This window comes from Polyodon spathula, chromosome 2, assembly GCF_017654505.1.
Source record: "Polyodon spathula isolate WHYD16114869_AA chromosome 2, ASM1765450v1, whole genome shotgun sequence".
In the NCBI taxonomy this organism is placed as follows: domain Eukaryota; kingdom Metazoa; phylum Chordata; class Actinopteri; order Acipenseriformes; family Polyodontidae; genus Polyodon; species Polyodon spathula.
The window spans coordinates 78,746,754-78,766,602 of record NC_054535.1 but is presented as its reverse complement, the minus strand read 5'-3'; the positions used below and the strand labels follow the sequence as shown (position 1 = coordinate 78,766,602).

General features: G+C 36.6%; 2 protein-coding genes across 6 annotated transcripts in view; both read left to right on the top strand.

Annotated features, from left to right (window-relative positions):
- LOC121301472 (N-acylethanolamine-hydrolyzing acid amidase-like) overlaps positions 1-3,216 on the top strand; it is a 9,745-nt gene extending 6,529 nt beyond the window's left edge. Inside the window, exons 8-11 of one of the 5 annotated variants that reach the window (XR_005947624.1) lie at positions 1,032-1,098; positions 1,557-1,585; positions 1,961-2,087; positions 2,727-3,216. Coding sequence is in view for 4 of the 5 variants with exons in the window: in XM_041230918.1 (XP_041086852.1) it covers positions 1,032-1,098; positions 1,557-1,585; positions 1,961-2,036 (172 nt within the window). In the remaining variant the exon portion in view is untranslated. Of the gene's footprint in view, positions 1-1,031; positions 1,099-1,556; positions 1,586-1,960 lie in introns of all 5 variants that reach the window. The other 4 variants (XM_041230931.1, XM_041230918.1, XM_041230949.1 and 1 more) reach the window with 4 other exon arrangements.
- Positions 3,217-9,046: 5,830 nt separating this feature from the next.
- LOC121326983 (serine/threonine-protein phosphatase with EF-hands 2-like) lies at positions 9,047-19,802 on the top strand (the record flags this gene model as incomplete). Its single annotated transcript, XM_041270695.1, has 15 exons — positions 9,047-9,235; positions 11,080-11,128; positions 11,602-11,777; positions 12,176-12,290; positions 12,578-12,624; positions 13,530-13,696; positions 13,801-13,837; positions 15,008-15,157; positions 15,649-16,008; positions 16,500-16,685; positions 16,823-16,965; positions 17,472-17,578; positions 17,857-18,020; positions 18,855-18,942; positions 19,263-19,802. Coding segments are annotated over 15 exons (2,208 nt in total), but the record flags the coding sequence as incomplete, so codon positions are not given.
- Positions 19,803-19,849: the final 47 nt, after the last annotated feature.

The window sequence follows — 19,849 nt, the reverse complement described above, 5'->3', positions numbered from 1 at the left end:
AATTTTGAAAGCATTCTTACTTTACAGCATTTTTTCACACCTGCCTAAAACATTTGCACAGTACTGTGTGTGTGTGTGTGTGTGTATATATATATATATATATATATATATATATATATATATATATATATATATATGTGTGTGTGTGTAATATATGAATAATTTAGATATTTTATTTAACACCATGTAATCAAAGAAACTACAAAATGATATCACAAAAGTCTACCGGAAGCCATAATAGTAGTACAGTATTTCATGTTAGATTTTGAAATGTCACATTTTTTATTTTCATGTTTTGTCAGTTTCAGTCTCTGTGTGTGTGTGTGTGTGTGTGTGTGTGTGTGTATTATATATATATATATATATATATATATATATACACACACACACACACACACACACACACACACACTGACTGAAAAACTAACAAAAATAGAAAAATCTAACATGAAATACTGTACTACTATTATGGCTTCCGGTAGACTTTTGTGATACCATTTTGTAGTTTCTTTGATTACATGGTGTTAAATAAAATATCTAAATTATATTCATACACACATGCTATATATATATATATATATATATATATATATATATATATATATATATATATATATATATATATATATATATATATATATATAAAATATATATATATATTAATATTATAAAAATCTCTAAAATAAAGAAGTGTTAAGTGTAAATTTGAAAGTAATGGTGACCACATGGTACAGTTGAAGGGTTAATGTTCATAGCCAGCAGAAGTTTGTTCAGTTTGTTAAGCACCCCTAACATCCCGCTACCTTTGTATTACTAGTCAGATGTTGTTGAAAATGTACTGCATAGAAGTGTGTTTGGTCTGGCTTGGGCAGTGGGTTATTGCACTGGGCCTCAGTTCCAAAACTGAGAGCTTTAACCCATTGTTGCCAATCCAAAAGCTTTCTTGAGCTCCACATGTGATCACAAAATTTGAATAGAAAATAATACTGATGATATAAACACAACTTTCCTTGCCATTGTGTTTTTCATAGGACTCCTGCCATCAAGGCACTCAATGCTACTGGGCAAGAGAATATCAATTTGGATACTCTTTTTAAAGTAATTTTTATTTTATTTTTTGTATTCATTTATATGTTTTTGTTTTTTCTTTTTTTTGGGTGGGGGGCGGGGGTTGTTTTTAAAGAAAGTTGACAAATACCAATTCTGAAAATCATCATTTTATTTTCTTACTTGATTAGCTGTGTGTTTTGAAGGCTACACGTGGATCTTGGGGCCTTTTTGTTGTTGAAACTGTGTTAGGAATAGAGGTTACTGTCTGGAATCTTGTGCTGAATCAGTTTTCTGCCATGAATGGTGAGGAATGAAAAAATAACTTCTAGAGGCATGCAGATGATTATACTTCATCTAGTGTGGTAGAACATTTGTTTTGTCATACTGTTGTTATTTTCTTGGCCACCTGTGGTTATGTTTTGGTCTTGTTAAAATTATTTTAGTAGAATTATGCAAAATGTGTATTGATCTTAAATAATAATGATATGTGTGTGTGTGTTTTACAGGTATTGTCTGTGAAGCCAACCCTCAACAGGTGCGTACAAAGCTTTTGAAAGAATACAGAACAATGTTGTAGTTTTTTTTTTTTAAACAAACTTTATGTACAGTTAGATACCAGAGCATACATCACTGTCATTTAGCTAAGATTCACCTCTAGTGATTGCATGTGGATTGCCTAGTGTATTCTTTTATATAGTAATCCATGACTAGTAAGAGAGTTTGCACAGGGAAGTATCTATATGGAATGATTTTATATAGAAGAGAGTACTGTGCTTTATCACTTCAGTCTGTATTATCTGTGCTGTGATACTGTTTTTTTCTACCCAAACAAGAAGCTAGTTTTAATTCTATAGATTCTAGTTATATTAATGTATAATAAAACCTTTTTTTTTAATGTTCTTGCATTTAGTATCACCATTTATACAACTGTCATGAGTGCAGCTTTCCCAGAAATGTACCGGACGGAAGTTAGAAAGAAAACATAGTGTTTTTTAGATTTGCTGTTTAAAAAAAAAAAAAAAAAAAAGAACAAAAAGGTACGTATTTAAAAAATAAATCTGTGAATGATCTAAGTAACAAATCCTACTCAGAGGTTACAAGCTCAGCCCCAGTGTATCATATCTCTTTTCTGAATCCCCTACTTCACCTTGCAGTCAGACCACAGACTCAATCACATGTGGAATTACTCATCTGCTAAGTCACTTTTTAAAGATTCAAAATCATTTGCAGAACAAAACATAAAAAAAAAAAAACCAAAAAACTTCAACATGCCAAATGATGCATTTGTATCTTTACCTACCTTCTCCTGTGTTTACAGAGAGATAATGTAAGCTTTTTTGGTGACATACTGTATAAACCATTGCCCAGTATCTGTTTTTCACAAATCAAAGCAGTTTGAAATTTGGAGGATGTGTTTGATATGCTCATTAATTGATATTGCTGTTGTGCAGCAGTTGCAAGGCAAAGACGGTGAAGTCGTTAGTGTTTATTAACTGAAGGAGGCCCGTGCATGTTCTTATTATCTTACGGTTTTGCACAACTAAATGTTTACAATGAAAGAAATAAACTTCAAATATCCACGGTGGACACTAGACACTGTCTACTGTAAGTTATATGCTTTCATTTATATTAACTGTATGTTAAATGAGCTGTTTGATTTTCTCTTCTTTTTGTAGGTCATTGAGCAGACCTGATGAATGAAGACTAATCATTGGTTAGCAATATAGGAAATCATCTGTTTTGATTATGCTAAAACAATTATCTTTTTTTTTTTGTATTAAACCATTGCACATTTAAATAGTAATTGTGCATCTACTTTTTACTTCTGCCCCTTTATGTACTCTGGATGAAGACATTTTTTTTTCAGTGCTAAAGTTTTCCACACAATATGTGATTAACTTATTGGGTTATTGTCAGGACCAGGTAATCTAATTTTTCACTGCTTGGGCTGGGCCCCGGCCACATCTAACAACTGGGTTTTTATACACCCCTCATATCAAGCTGACATGCTGTCCCTTGTGCTGCTATCTGCGTCAGTATCTCCATGTCCCAAACAGTAAGAAGGCTTATTCTGTTATAACAAGAATAACATTGATTATTTCAGTTTTGCTTTGCTTTGTTGTACTTTTAAAACAATAAAAAACAAATAATTCTTTTCTTACCAAATGTGAATGTAATTTATGTTATTGTATGGTGGTATATGCAACATATCGAGGATAAACCATGAACATGAATAAAGTATTGTAGTTATTCCACGAATGAGGATATGCAGGGTAACCCACGAGCTCCTTAAGGTGTCCAGTATAAGCTATCCTCAATGCTTGTTGTGTAGCAGGGTATACACAACCAGCATACCCGATATAGAATACTGTATAAGGTGCCGTGCGACCCAAGCTGAGATCCAGTTCAGCTCACAAGGGCTCACGTTCTGACCTTGAGTGGGATGAAAATCAGCGTGGCTCTTACAGCAACCTACCATATTTATATTATATAAAAATAATTAAACAGTATAGCTCGATGGCCGCAATGTCTTCTTGCTTTTGTTCCACCCGAGCTCTCAATTACTTAATTGGTCTAATTATTTGATTATTGGACACATTTAACACTTCTCTCCAGGCCTCAACATGTTTCATAGGTCGTGTACCATGAATCAAATGCATTTTCTAAATCATCGCCTGTAAAAGAACTTGAAAAAAATATGTCCAATTGAACAAATAATTACGTTAATTGAGAGCTTATACTTTGCAATGAAAACCAGAAGATCCTGAGGGCCTCGAAGACTAGTTTGACAACTGAGTCCAAACTGTGTAATATGTATTATAATAATTTTTAAAAGAAACCTAATGGATTATGTTTATATATATTTAATATATATATATATATTATATATATATATATAATATATATATATATATATATATTATATATATATATATATTTAGTACTATATATAATATGGTTATGTCATGTTCAGTACAGCAGATTTGATAGTGCTAATAGAATGCTAGCCATGCAGGAATTACAAATTTGTCTTTATTATTTCTATAATATTCCACCAGATGTCAGTAGAAGTCTTGGAATGCCAAAGAACTTTGATGTAAATGCCAAATCAATATTAAAACTGGCAGCATCCCTCCGAAAGTTAAGATCTCAAACCCAAGTGCACTGGAACTGATATGTTGAAAAGACCTTTGAAACAGACTTGAAACTTCGAAGTGTAAAAAGTTGTCAGGATGTTAAGAACAAAAAGAAAAATTACAGGTCGGTTATTTAAACAGTTGTAGCAACACGTGGGGACGTGGAACGCTATATTTTACGGAACCCTGCTACTTTTTAAATATCCTCAACATTTTACATGTACAAAAACAGCCGTGTTAGGAAAAAAGGGTCAGTGATATAAAGATGTGAATAATAACCCCCTGATAAACCCACACTTGTCAGCTCCTGGTATACAAAAACGGGTATGAAATGTCTCCCAGCATTATCCATTGTTATTGTTATCATCAGATATAAAGCTAATTTCACCTACTTAAACCACTATACTTCTACAACCGCAAATGGATAATGCAGCCATACTGCACGTGCCAATTTGTTGGTCTTCTGCACAGGAGAAAACGTCCAGCCTCATCATTAGAAATAGAAAAAGAGGTTTCGAAGCATAATCCTAATCCATTTGAGCCTTGTAGCCTTAATTAAGGGAGCGTGCGGGGTGAAGAGAGCACTTAAAGCCTCTCACAGTAAGTATAAATTGGAGAGCTGCAAAGTCTGGTAATGAGAAGTGTGGCTGAAGCGTAGCTGGCAAGAGCAGGTTGAGTGCTGTCAGGCTACTGGAGTACAACAAGGGACATTTGCTCAGTCCTTCCATTCATCTCATATTAGTGTTTGTCTTAATATCGCTGTGTCTGACATAATGAGTCACGATCAGAGGTTCACCCTGTTTGGTGAGTCACAGAAAAGTGGTCTCAAAAAGATGTGAATGAAAGATGTGGATACAGACATAATACAACAACAACTACAAAGAAACAGATATAGAAAGCGCACGCCTCCAGGTAAGGTCTTTTTTTTTCAGATTCCCTGATGAAGTCTCTTGAATTTTATGGCATGACCAGAGTGTGTTTAAATAAAAAATAGTAAACTGAAAGTCTATTTAAAGTTAAAACAAGATCATTTAGCAGGTGAGTCCTGTTCCTAATTCAACTATAGCTACTCGCCAGGCTATTTTATTTTCTGTAATCCTTTTTATTTATATCTAGAATACTGTACACTGTGTAAAACCTTGCTTCAGGAGAATATAAATGGTTGTTTCCTCCTGTGGTTTATTAGTAAGGTAAGACAACTGCAGTGCAATCTGTATATTACTATAGGTAAAGTAATAAAACTCACATTAATAGAGGGAGATCCTCAGATTGTCTCTAAAATGAAAAGGACTGACCCGACAGAGCTCTTTTCAAAATGTCTGCTCTAGTGCACTGGGGGTTGAGATCTGCCCTCTAAATCACTGCAGGAAGAGCGATAAAAAAACAAAACAAAACATAGCAAGTGCTCTGGCTTTTCTGTACTGTACCACATCATGGATCATTATTGCTGTTTGACAATATGGGCAATAATCCTTACACTATCGGTGCACTAGAATGGACATTTTGAAAAGACAAAAAGTTATACATGTAAACAGTTGTCAGGATGTTAACAATAAAAAGACAAATGACAGGTATGTTATTTGAACAGTTGTAGCAACACGTGGGGACGTGGAACGCTATATTTTTCGGAACCCCTGTACTTACTTTTTAACTTATATCATACTTTTCTCCAGGAGGGAGTTTACTGAATAAGGATGGATTTGATACAGAGCAGTACCAGTTTGTGTCTAATTGGGTGATTTTTGATTGTCGGAATTTGTAAAAGTCTTTACAATGCACAGTATGTTTGTTTAAGGGTGCATTTAAATACATTTGCATTTTATCGAGCTTTTTGTGAATTTAAAACAACAACTACATGTCAATTAAATATTTTTTCAGGAGATGTATATTTATATCTGGATATGTAATATGGACAGAGTGGTCTATGTTTTAATGCAGTTGCTAATTCAACACAGTGTATTTGGATATTACTACAAAATTACCGCAACAGACACTGTAGTCCCAATAACCCTTCAGTGTGCTGACATTACTAAACTGGTATTAATGAAGGCTAGTCTTGAGTATGTGTCTTAAGATACACAATACAGTTTCTGTAATTTTAGTAGAGCGAAATATATCTCAGGGTTAAAAATAAAATTATTTTGGCATGGTAGTTTGAGCCATTCACGTTTTACTATGAGCTTTAGCTGCACCTGAGCTCAATTAGACTTACTGTAGAAGCCACAAGCCGAGGCATGTCTAATTGCAGTCACAGTTGGGTCGCACATGCATTTGGAATGTTATTTCATCAACATGTTGTCAGATACAGCACATTCATTAAATATAAAATTAGAAACCTTAGTGGTGCTTACTACACAAGGTCCCTGGAAAGAAAAAGACTTCACTACAAAATTAGCAACAGAGACCATATGATACCGAGATTCAGGGGTCACTGAACTTACAGGTCAAAGTCTGGCCCAGTCTTGATATATCCAGTTATTGTTGACTGGCTCCATAGCGTCTACACAGCTGAAGCTTAAACTGTAAAATAAGGACACATGCTGCCAGAGTTTCAAGCAGTCTGAAGCTCCAAGGCTGGCAGCTTTTTTTTTTAAGCGTATTTGGGCACCAGCTACTTTTAAATCTTGTATTTAAATCTTAAATGTGTTACCTTGAATAGCATGATTGCTGATTATTGTGATGGATTATTATTATTTCTGCCTCTGTGCTAAAAATAGGAAAAGAGTTCCAGTTTTAAAACACATTGGAGTGGGCTGATGTCTTAGCATTTGACTTTCATCTTTAAACAGCTGTATTTAAGATATACCCAGACTTCTTACTGTATGCTAGGTAAGGAGGCAGAGCCTCATCCTGTATATTCAGTGAGCAAGAATTGACTGTGCGAATACTATGCATAATTGAAAGGAAACATCTGAGGTTGCTAAGGGTATGTAGCTTCCCAAGGGACTTTTCACCTTGAAGCAGGCACTTACTGCCACTGTACCACACACTATACCACACATAAGTGCAAGCAGGAGCAAGAGATTTATGCTGAACAGTATTATATTTCAACATGGTTTCAACAAGGATTGATGACAAATGTTTTGTTGTAAAATCATAGCCAGGTGTAGAGAAGGAAGCAAAGTCAAAGAATAATGAAATTATCTAAAGCACAGGTGTGTGAGGTAAGAGAAAGGCTAAAAAGAGAGCTACTCCATGGAATCCCATTGTTAGTGCTGCATACAGGCACATATTTCACATAAATTTCAATTCAAAATAAACATATAATGATATGAGTTATGTAGTAAGAAAACATATTCTTAAAGAATAATCTTGTTTACAGTATCCCTCCTAGTGGAAACAGCACAGCTATCGGAAGGTAAAGCGGAAAGTGACATCACACACAGACAGCTGGAAGAACAGAAGGCCATGGGATGTGGTATCTCGTTAGACAACAATTACTCTTTAAAGAAGACAGAGAGAGGTTGGTTAAATGATTTTTGTGTTTGGTATTCACTTTATAAAATATTCTTATCACTGTCCTTTGTTTTCTCCCTTTTGTGTCATCAAGGGGCCTAGGAGTTCTGTTGGATAAAAAGTACAATTTGCACATGATATTCTCTACATGAGTACAGTATATAAACTGCTGATTCGTTGAGGAGTACAGTATATAAACTGCTGATTCGTTGAGGAATACAGTATATAAACTGTTGATTCCTTGAAACTGATGGTTTGTTATTCAAAAAGTTGAACTAAAGAATGTGTTTTGGTTCATATAATGGTTTCAAAGCAGACGACTTCTTCTGAATAATATTGTATTTATTAAAAGCTGATTTTGTCCGTCTGAGAATTGCAAAACTGCCCAGTGACAAACAGAAAAAAAGCATATATTGAATGAAACACTGAATAAATTTTCTTCATAAACTGGCAGCTAATCTACTCCTCAAGTACAATATGCTAGTGTAGTTAAAACTGCTTCCCACGATATTGTAAATTTAAAGAGATTTTTCTCTAAAAGGGAAAGTCATATCTGACTATTAAGTACATCTCGACTGCAATGTTGCATCACAGACTTTAGGACATTGGACCGGTCACATCAAACCCTACTATTTAAGGAATAACAAAAAATGCTTGTTAACTACACGTTTCCTGCTACTTCTGCATCAATACCAGTTGTGATATACAGTGGTGAGATTGTTTCACGCATCTTCCAAACCTGTAATGCATCCATTGATTGATTTTCCAATTTCCCATGCAAACAGAGGCAAGTGTGTCCATCCCAGGTATGGTTAGCTATTCACAGCAACGTTTACTGTGTTTGCAATATTTGTGTTTATATTGTAAAAAATGAACCAAGCTTTGCAGATACTAGCATTCCTGAGGAGTTTTAGTTTTTTTTTTTTTTCACTTTGCCTAGAATTGCACTAGCAACTTTAAAAGCCATTATTCTCCCGTTATTTTTGGAAAACCCTTTCAGAGCACAGAGATGTGTACACAATGAATACTGTGATGTGTTTGCAATAATACTTACCTTATGACTGATGGAATATTTAGTTCTAGTTTCCTCTTGTGTCTTTTTGTAATGTAGAAAATTGACAATGTCGCTTAACATAAATTGAACTTTCTTTCCCTGCATCCCTATTTGCAGCTGCTACAGGTAGGTTTTTTTACTCAATTTTATTCATAGCAAGGTAGGCTAACCAGTTTATGATTTCACATAGTGATAGCCCTGGTTAGACATAATTTAAATAAAAAAAAATATAATTCTGAAGACTAAAACAGTGAGCAAAGAGGGCGTGGCCACTGCCATACCCAATCGGAATCAAAGTAATTAATTTGAAATGCTCTCTTGCAGTTTTACAAGTAGAACTCCCTTGTAATGTTATGCACCGTACAGCGCATCTTTTAATGACGCAGTATTTTATTTTTGCTGTTTCCCAGCAATGAAAGCAGCTGTCCTCATCCAAAGGTGGTATCGCCAGTATGTGGCTCGCATGGAGGTTCGGCGGAGATGTACCTGGACCATCTTCCAGTCCATCGAGTATGCAGGCGAGCAGGACCAGATCAAGGTATGTCACACGAGAAGACTGTGAAGCTCAAACTGTGCGGAATGATGCCTGTAATGGAAAATGACCTATATGGTAACAATATCCTGGGAGACAGTCAACATGTTTTTAGGAAAGGAAGATCGTGTCTAACTAACCTGCTTGATTTTTTTGAGGATGCAACCTCGACAATGGATAATTACAAAGCATATGACATGGTTTATTTAGATTTCCAGAAAGCTTTTCACAAAGTCCTGCTTAAAAGATGAATTCTCGAACTGAACGCAGTAGGGATTCAAGGAAACACATGTACATGGATTAGGGAGTGGTTAAAATGTGAAAAAAACAGAAAGTACTGATTAGAGGAGAAACCTCAAAATGGGGTGAGGTAACCAGTGGTGCACCACAGAGATCAGTATTAGGTCCTCTGCTATTCCTAATCTACATTAATGACTTAGAGTCTGGTATAGTAAGAAAACTTGTTAAATTTGCAGATGACACAAAAATAGGAGGAGTGGCAAACACTGTTGCAGCAGCAAAGGTCATTCAAAATGATCTAGACAAGATTCAGAACTGGACAGACACATGGCAAGTGACATTTAATAGAGAAAAGTGTAAGGCACGCAGGCAATAAAAATGTTCATTATAAATATCATATGGGAGATACTGAAATTGAAGAAGGCATCTATGAAAAGACCTAGGAGTTTGTTGACTCAGAAATGTCTTCATCTAGACAATGTGGGGAAGCTATAAAAAAGGCCAACAAGATGCCCGGATATATAGTGAAAAGTGTTGAATTTAAGTCAAGGAAAGTAATGTTAAAACTGTACAATGCATTAGTAAGACCTCATCTTGAATACTGTGTGCAGTTCTGGTCACCTCGCTATAAAAAAGATATTGCTGCTCTAGAAAGAGTGGAAAGAAGAGCGACCAGAATTATTCCAGATTTAAAAGGCATGTCATATGCAGACAGGCTAAAATAATTGAACCTATTCAGTCTTGAACAAAGAAGACTATGCGGCGACCTGATTTTCAAGCATTAAAAATTCTAAAAGGTAGGTGGGTCGAAATTGACAATGTCGACCCAAGTGACTTTTTCGATCTGAAAAAAGAAACAAGGACCAGGGGTCACAAATGGAGATTAGACAAAGGGGCATTCAAAACAGAAAATAGGAGGCACTTTCTTACACAGAGAATTGTGGGAGTCTGGAACCAACTCCCCAGTAATGTTGTTGAAGCTGACACTCTGGGATCCTTCAAGAAGCTGCTTGATGAGATTTTGGGATCAATAAGCTACTAACAACCAAACGAGCAAGATGGGCTGAGTGGCCTCCTCTCGTTTGTAAACTTTCTTATGTTCTTATGCAATAAGAATAGACACCCGACAAAAGACATATTAAGTGACTTATTGTACGTCACACAAATGAAGACTGTACTCAGGAATAACTCTAAAATTTAAAATATTTTTCACCCCCCTTCCCCCACGGTAGTGAAATGGTTCAGTCCAGAATCAACTGCCAGTCCTTAAAGAATGCCTGTAGGCCTACACGTGTTGTGTCAAGATGAGATTGATTAGAAACAAGTGCAGCCAGAGAATCTTCCACCAGTAGCATTAAAGGGTTAAACGTCTTTTACCTTGTTCAGATTGTTGTGATTTCGTTTCTTGCTTTTCTGTTTCTGCAATTTCAGAAATATTTTCATAAAAAACCAATGAGGAGGTAAAGTCAACTACAGGGTGGAAAGTAGCCTTCACAGCCTTTACTTTGAATCTAATAAATGCAAACATGAAGATACTGTTATTAATATCTAACCCCCCTTCCCATTAAATGTGTTTCTCCAAGAGTCTACTTAAATATTTTCTTTTTCAGCTGCAAAACTTTTTCACTTACCTTATGGATCACTTCACACCAACTAACAGTAACCAAAGTAAGGCCTTGTTTCTTTGTTTGATAGAAATCTACTTGTATAAACCTAATTATTTATAAACAGCATGTTTCAAAACATCACTTAGTTTTTTCATTAACCACGTGTTAAAAAAAAAAAAAAGCTGCTTTTTATGTTTACCATGTTCACTGCTCATATCATCCCTTTTCTAAATTATACAAACACGCAATTTACAATTTTAAATAACAGCCCCAAATGTGGACATTCCACCAGCTGTTGTTACTGTGAATTCATTATGAATCAGTGGCCAAAGATGATCTGCTATAACAGCTATGAAACAGTTTTTCATATATTATTCCTATAGAACTGTAATTCATATAAATATGTGACTGTTATGTTCCAGAAAGTCTCTACTGTTGAAAGAAGTTTGATTAGCAATCCCAGGAAGCACAGGGTTAGTAGTGGTCTACTGGCCTCCTCTTTGTAAACCAACGCTTCTTTGGCAGGGGACCTGATCTCTCACATCTTCACGGAGGATGAGGTCTATAAGCAGACTGAACTGGAGTATTACTGTGACCATGAAACCATTGAGCTGCCTGAATCGTACGCAGGACCTCACATTGATTTTCCTCTCACTGCTGCCCATGCAGCTGCATTAGTGGAAGCCTTCAGACACAAACAAGTAGGTATACTGTACATACCGCTGTAAATATCAATGCTGTGTTTAATGTCCAGAGATTTCACATGTTAAGAGCCATGTATGCAGTTATTACGCTTTATAGCTACCCTTTAAAAAGTTATGTAGAATTGTATAGTAAAAGCAGAGTGGAAACATGGTAAAAAAAAAAAAAAACCAACAGAACAATGGTAAATATGTTATTGCATTAAAAAAAAAAAAAAAAAAAAAAAAAACATGATAACGACGGTAAATCACAGTATAATCTATTAAAGTGCATGGGAAACTGCAAAATTACTATGGGAAACTTGTATACTTTTAGAATTTGTCCTTTGATTTCACAGCATGCTTGTCTGATGTTTACTTGCAGTCTCCTGATTCCTTCTGTCCATTCCTCCCAGTAGCAGCTCCATGCGCGATACGTCCTCCAGCTTCTACACGAAACCTTGAAACACCTCAAACTGCTGCCAAATATCAACCGGGTCTCTACCTGCTTCTGTGAGGAGATTACTATCTGTGGTGAGCACTGGCTGGTACATTCTGTAATCATGCACAAATTAGGAAAGGGCTGGACGGTGCAGTGGGTTATATACACGTCTCAGTTCCAGAGGACTGGGTTTGAATTTGGGTTCGGATGCAGGTAAAATGAATTTGAAATGATGCAGGGCAAGAAGGAAAAGCAAGCATTTCACTGCTCTGTGGATAAATAGAGATGATTTCAGATTTCACCATTAGTAAATACAATTGTTGTCTTTATTTACTAAGTAATTATATATATAATTTATTTTTTTAAATTCTGATTCAAGGTGACTTGCATGGGCAGCTGGATGACTTGCTGTTAATATTTTATAAGGTAGGTACACCACTGTTACCTGTTGTGGAAGGGTGGAAGCCCAAGGTGTAAGTAGTGTGTGTGTGTGTGTGTAAAGATTTATTATTTTGAATTTAAGTTTGGCAGAGATGGGGTTAGTCCCATCCCTGCCAGTTACACATGGGGAATGAGGCCGGGGCTGTGATTGAATAATGAATGATCAAAAGCCAAATGTTTTGTTAAAAGATTAAGGAGAGTTTGGAGGTGGTCCAGTGAAGGTGCTGCCCAGCTAGGACAATAAGGAGTATTTATTGTGACAGTAATGAGTTGTTTTGTTGAACCGCTTTATTTTGGTTCCTGTACCTTGTTTAGTTGTGTTACATAAACATGGTCTTTAACGGCAGCACTCCATCTCCGAGTCTCCTTCCTGCCCGTAACAGCTTGGGCCGTGACGCTATCCTGCTACACCCCTCCTTGCTCAAGCAGCTGTTATGTTGTTTACAGTATGTACTAGAACAGGCAGGAAAGATTTAGTGTGATTATCGTCTGTAGCTGTCTTAATGCCAGATTATAAAACAGGATGATGTTCTAGAATGTTCCACTGCACACGGTATGGATGTTCTCGTCACTGAATTAACTGTGAGCTATCAGCATGGCAGAAATATATTTACTTGCCACAGATCTGATTGGATTTCTTCAGCTTTCTTTTTAAAGTCATTTTTTTATGTTAGCATTGATGGCAACTACCTATAGTACTGCTAATGTGTAAATAGTGTTAAAACTAGATTGTAGATTGTGTGTTTTACTAAACCAAATCTATTTTATTTCCTTGGTGTGTATTTTGAATGTCGAAAGAATACAACACTATTCAGTTAATTTGAATCAGTAGAATTAGGTTTGGCTTAGATAAGACATACAGAACCATTTGTTTTTACTACTTTCCTCAGAATGGCCTCCCGTCTGTTGAAAAGCTCTATATCTTCAATGGAGACTATGTGGACAGAGGCAAGGACTCGATTGAGATCCTGTTGATTCTGTTTGCATTCTTACTGGTTTATCCCAATGAAGTCCACATGAACAGAGGAAACCATGAAGATTACATTGTAAACCTGAGGTAACCTTAAATGAAATAGGTGTACTGGCGTGAACTCCACTTCAGTTGCAAACCAAAGTGTGCAGGTTTCTTTTTTAGCTTCATTTTTTTCCTTCTCTTTCTAGATACGGCTTTACCAAGGAAGTGATGCAGAAATACAAGGTATACAGGATTTGTTATCCTGAGCATTCACATTATGCACCCTTCTAAAACTTCACAGCACTATACCAAGGCAAAAGCAAAGCAAAGTGTACTATAGTACATTAAACTTGCATGTTTAGAGTGTTACAGTAAACTTTTAGAACAAAATACATTATGATGATTGTTCCATTCTATGAAGTCCTGTCTCAGTAAGAGAGGGTTGCAAGAGTTTTGTATTGTAAGCAATTCAAAGGGATGTGTCTTCACAAAGCCTTATAGCCTATCACTAAAGCAGACTTCCAAAAAAAACACACAACTGGTTCAATCTTCCCTCAGGTAGCGTGTTTATAAACTTGATCTGGATCACAGGATCTCTCATGGGAAGCGTCTTCTTCACTCAGTCTTTCCTTAAAAGCGCACTGTGAATAGTATGGTGTCTATAAGAGGGCATGTTCAAAAACAAAACTAGAAAAGGGAAATGCAGTTTTCTTTTGTGTCTGATGAATGTTGCTTTTATTTTTGACATTAGTGCTATTTTTGAGTATTATTAGATGCACAATAAGGAAGAAAGTTGACTATAAAGTCATTAGTTTCCATCAGAGTTCCATTCCATAGTTGTGTTTCTGAGTGAAGCATTAACCTTTGAAAAGGTCATTTCTTTGGAAGTATGACATTTGAGTTGTTTTGTTTCTTTGTGACCACTGCAGTTGTCACCCCCTGTAAATAACACTAAGAGGTGTTATTTCTTCTCCTGCTTCACCACAGCTCTCTCTCTCTTACACCATGGCTGTACATTAATTTGCATTTACCCACAATTAAATAGAATAAAACAATATATATATTAACTACTTGTTTTAACCCGGCAACAAACTGCACTGCAGTCGTTTCTTATTCATTCTGAAACAATACAAATTTGTTTCTGTTTTACAAAAAAAGCAAAACATTAATGTCACCAAGCTGTAATTAATTATCTAGTTAATTTAAGCGTTACATGCACCTTTATTGTTTCTTACTGATTCTGTTTACTTTTCTTGTTACAGAAAATGCTAAAAAAAAAAAAAAACTAGGGTCTGTAAATACTTCATCAGCACATACGATGAGTCAAACCTAAAGGCTGCGTGTCTTGGTTCAGTTGTAAGTGAAAAGGTTGCCTCTTGTTACATACTGAGCCAGCGTGTTCTTGCTGTTCAGATGCATGGCAGGAAGATTCACAAGCTGCTCCAGATCGTGTTCAGCTGGATGCCTCTGGCCACGGTGATCGATCAGAAGGTCCTAATAACTCATGGAGGGATCTCAGACACCACCGATCTGGACATCATTGCCAAAGTCGACAGACACAAAGTACTTGTTTTCATAGACGCTAGCAACAGCTTCTTTACTGGAGAATGCCCTAGTGGGCTCACATTTTTTGTTTTATTGCAATTTCTTTTGTTTTTCATCTCGGAGTATATCTCAGGTATGGGCAAAACAAATACAATAAATAAATTGCCCTTATCAATATGTAAAGTTGGGTTACAGCTGTTATACCATAGTCATTATTTCCAATTCACATGGACTCAGTAATCTGTGCAATCCCTATTGTAGGCACTTGGAATTAGGAGAGGTTTGGTTTTAAACATCTGACCCCAGATTAAATAATCTGTAGCATCAGCCAGCAAATATGTGAATCTCATTAGATGTATTGAGTTAGCACTGCGTAATTTGTTAAAGATGCCAGAAGTTTAATTTCTTTATACAAGGTTTTTATACAAGACCTGTTCTCCATGCTGCCTCCAATTAGGCTGAAGAAATGATATTTATTACTATTAATATGTTCTTCTCTAACCTTGCAGTATGTTTCTGTCTTGAGACCCCCAAAGAAGAAAAAGAGGCACAATATAGCAGAAGCACTCTCTATAAGAGGGGGCCGAACGAATGAAGGAGACATTCAAACCACAAGCATGGACTCTCACCCGTCCTTGAGGAGGTTCTCCCTGACCTCAACCCCCTGCTACAGCCCTGGCACCAGGAAGAGAAGCCCGCACGACATCTCAAGGAAGGTGCGTCGCTCTGTGGAAGAGGAGCTGGAGAAGTGTCGCCGGCAAGTGGGCTTCTCCGAACCATATGAAGATGGCAAGTTCTCCCTGTCCTTTTCCGAATCAGACTCGGAATCCTTCTATGTCTGTGAATCTGATAACACTGAATGGAAGCAGGTGAGATCCTCTTAAGCATGTCAGTGATCTAAAAACAAGCTACAGAAGATACTCTTTCTGCTCTCCACCTAGTTATTACATCTTTTGGTGCATTAACTGTATAGCTTTCTCAGATTCTTTTCATATTGTATATGGATGCAATGGGAAGTGTTTTAGGAAGAATCCCTAAATATTAGCTCTCAACTTGTTATTTTTGAAGTTATGTGCATATAAGGGGGGGGGGGGGGGGGGGGGAGTGTGCCCATGACAGATGAAAACAAGCAAAGAAAAGGGGTCATGTTTGAGAGTTCAGATCTTTGAAAGTATTAAAGAAATCTTCTGGATACTTGCTGTACATACATATCTGCTCTTCTAGTTTAAGATGTACCAACACATTACCTATTGATGTCCCTGTATGTAAATGCAAGGGGGACAAATGTAGAAGAAAGTGCAATAAAGTCAATAGAAATCCCATATTGTACTTACGAAAAGTCTGTTGGCCTCGTTTAAAGATTGTGGATATTCTGTGGAGTGACCCCATGCATCAGGAGGGCTGTGTCCCGAACGCAGTGAGAGGCGGAGGGTGTTACTACGGGCCAGACGTGACTGAGAAAGTCCTGAGCAGACACAACCTCCAGCTTCTCATCCGATCCCATGAGTGCAAGCAGGATGGCTACGAGTTCTGCCATAACAGAAAGGTGAGCAAGGGGGCTGGAGTGTTCCTGTTAAGAACGCTGTTATCATGGGATAACACACACATCTGCAAACAAACGTTTATGTGAGCAACACAAATATATTGCCCAGACAATTATTTATTTATTTATTTTTTTAAAAGGTCTTGACCATTTTTTCTGCATCTAATTACTATGAACTTGGCAGTAACAGAGGAGCCTATGTCAAGTTGGGCCCAGATCTGATTCCCCATCTTGTACAGTACCAAGTCAGCAGAACCACACGCAAGTTAACTATGAAGCAAAGGTAAAAAATTAAACATGTGGCCCATCTATTATGGACCTAATACTGTGTATAGGCCCAATCAGTATTGAGAAGTGGTAAAAAAATTAAAGAATGGCAGTAACACATATACTGTACAGTGAAAACCCTTGAAGACAACTTAATTTACATAGAGGACCTATAAGAAACCCTTACTATCTAGTTCCCATTATGGATTGTAGATGTTTGACAATTTCCTATTGCTATGAAAAAATACTTATTTGAGACAAGAATAGCAAATAGTAATGTAGGTTAGATTTCCTAAATTCATTGATTAGTTTTTGGCCAAATACAATGGTAAGTAGGTGCAGTCCAAGCATAACATTCATCTGTAGAGGTAATGGGTTCTGTGACCTAGAGGCACTGACTGTACAGGAATTTACAGATCATCAGCCTTCTCCCCAAATTCATGCAAACTAACAGCTCTTTTTAGTTGTATAACAAGGAGACTTGCCTCAATAAGCTTTATTGTCTTGTGTGCTTACTTGCAGGGTTAGCAGAGTCGAGCGGTCGGCGCTCAGAGCTCTGAGAGAACAATTATTTTCACACAAATCCGATCTCATCAGTGCCTTCGAAAAATATGACAAGAATAAGACAGGTAGGTGCTGACCGGTTTCTCAACTTTCTTCAATATGTTATATGCCCCAAAAGTAAATTAGCCATAACCTAATCATATTTTGTGTATGTAGACATATTATAATACTAAAGAACATAGTGATTGTGTGCTTGTCTTAAAAATGCAAATTTTTTTGTGAAGCAAATTTTACATTTGGATATTTACACATTGCCTCATAAATAACAGACATTGTTAATGCTGTGCTCCATCACCAGCATCACAATTATTTATTTTTTTCTTTTTTGGCTCCCACTGTGCAGGCAGGATACCCCTGAATGACTGGGCGACTGTGGTTGAGTCAGTGCTGCAGCTGGGCCTGCCCTGGAGAGTGCTGCGCTCCCAGTTAGTGCAGAGTGCTCCTGAAGGCCTCCTTGAGTACCATGCCTGGTTCCATGACCTTGCAATAGAACAACCAACTGCAGAGGTAACAAGAATAAGAGAGGCTGAACAACCTTACACCCCCCACCCCCACCCCAATGTTAAATGATTACTTTTATCTATTTAATATACTGAGCATATCAGCGATGTACTGTATTTTAGAAGAAAAAAAGGTCATATCCTTGGATTGCAGCACTGTGCTTGCCTCTTAATTATGAAGAGCTGCTATCACTGTATGTGTTCCAAACTAATGGTCACCAATCAAACTACAAGGGGTATTAAAAAATGTACCTCTGTTCCCAGAATTCAAGGGAATTTGCACATAATTATAATGACATTATACAGTATTCAACATACTGGTTAAGAATGATCTTTAACGTCTGAAACCTATAATAAAAGCAAAAGGAGGACACACGACATACTAAAGCAGCACCAATACTTTTGTCATGAACCAATATTTGAATTTTTTCTTATAGATTGTTAAATTAACAGAAATAATGTATTTTTGACTTTGTCCTTAATTTATTGCTAATGTTCACTAAATGCTTGTATTTTAACATGTTTTCTTGAATTAGCTTATGTTAAATGTTGGGTGCCTATACTTTGTCTGCAACTGTATGGTATCAGTGAGTACTGGAGTTAGTTGACATGCATGTGTTAGCAGTGGATTCTCAGTGTATAGTTACATTGCCAGTTGTTACATTTCAGTGATTAAAAATAATTTACTGTAACTTGGGCTGGTGCTATTTAGTTTCTTTCTACAGGGGTTGTAGGTTTTAGTAGATAATTTTTAGTATGCATTTTATACTTGTTTTATTCACTGCTGTAAAACAGTAAGATATAAAAACAACAGTAACTATTTGTCATCTCTTCTCTAAAGCATGTACACCAAAGCCTGCTAGAAACACTTTACAGGAACAGGTCCAACCTGGAGACCATCTTCAGAATTATTGACAGCGACAACTCAGGTGAGCACATTACCTGATAACACAATTGGACCAGCAAAATAATATTTCAAACAATTCAGACTATGCAGTATTTCCTTCCTTATACAGTGGTTATAGCTAAACTCTGTAGTTTTAATTACAGCTTCTGTCAACGACTTTCGCAGACCCTGATTAGCTCTAATCTCAGATTACCTAACCTAAATTAACATTCAGTCCAAGATTAGTGCAAACTGGGGTCTGTGAAAGTCAAATCAGGATTGAATCCAGAAATTTCTAGACCAAGGGCTAGCAATGCACCAACCGGCCTCACATTTCCATCTCCCCAATATACTGTCTTTTAGGTCTGGTTTCATTTGAAGAGTTTTGTCAAACGTGGAAGCTGCTCAGTTCTCATCTAAACATGGAGATCAGCAATGAAGCCATTTCAGACCTAGCTCGCAGCATCGACTTCAACAAAGACGGAAGCATAGACATCAATGAGTTCCTGGAGGCATTCCGCCTTGTAGATAAAATCCACTATACGGAGAGAGAGGGAAGCCTGCTGTTAACAACTCCCGGAGCGCTACTGTAAAAGGACCGAATATTCAGGAACTTTGCTTCATGACAGCTATAGATTTATCCACTTGCTCCAAAGATGATTGTGGCAGGATGAAAGCCTGTGTTTGATGAACAAAAAGGAAACCAAAATATGGACAATATATAATATGTCCAAAATATGTTGACAGGTGGCCAAACTGATTATTGACAAGATATAAAAGCACCTGGCTAGAGAAGCTACACAGTCAATTTTCTGTTATTGCTGTTGTTTTGCCTACAACCACTAGATGTTTTTTTGTTAGCACGCCAGTAAGAGCAAGGCTTTTGTTTTCTCTTTTACTTTTGTTAAGTGTTTTTTTTTTTTTTTTTTTTTTTTTTTTTTTTTACTCTT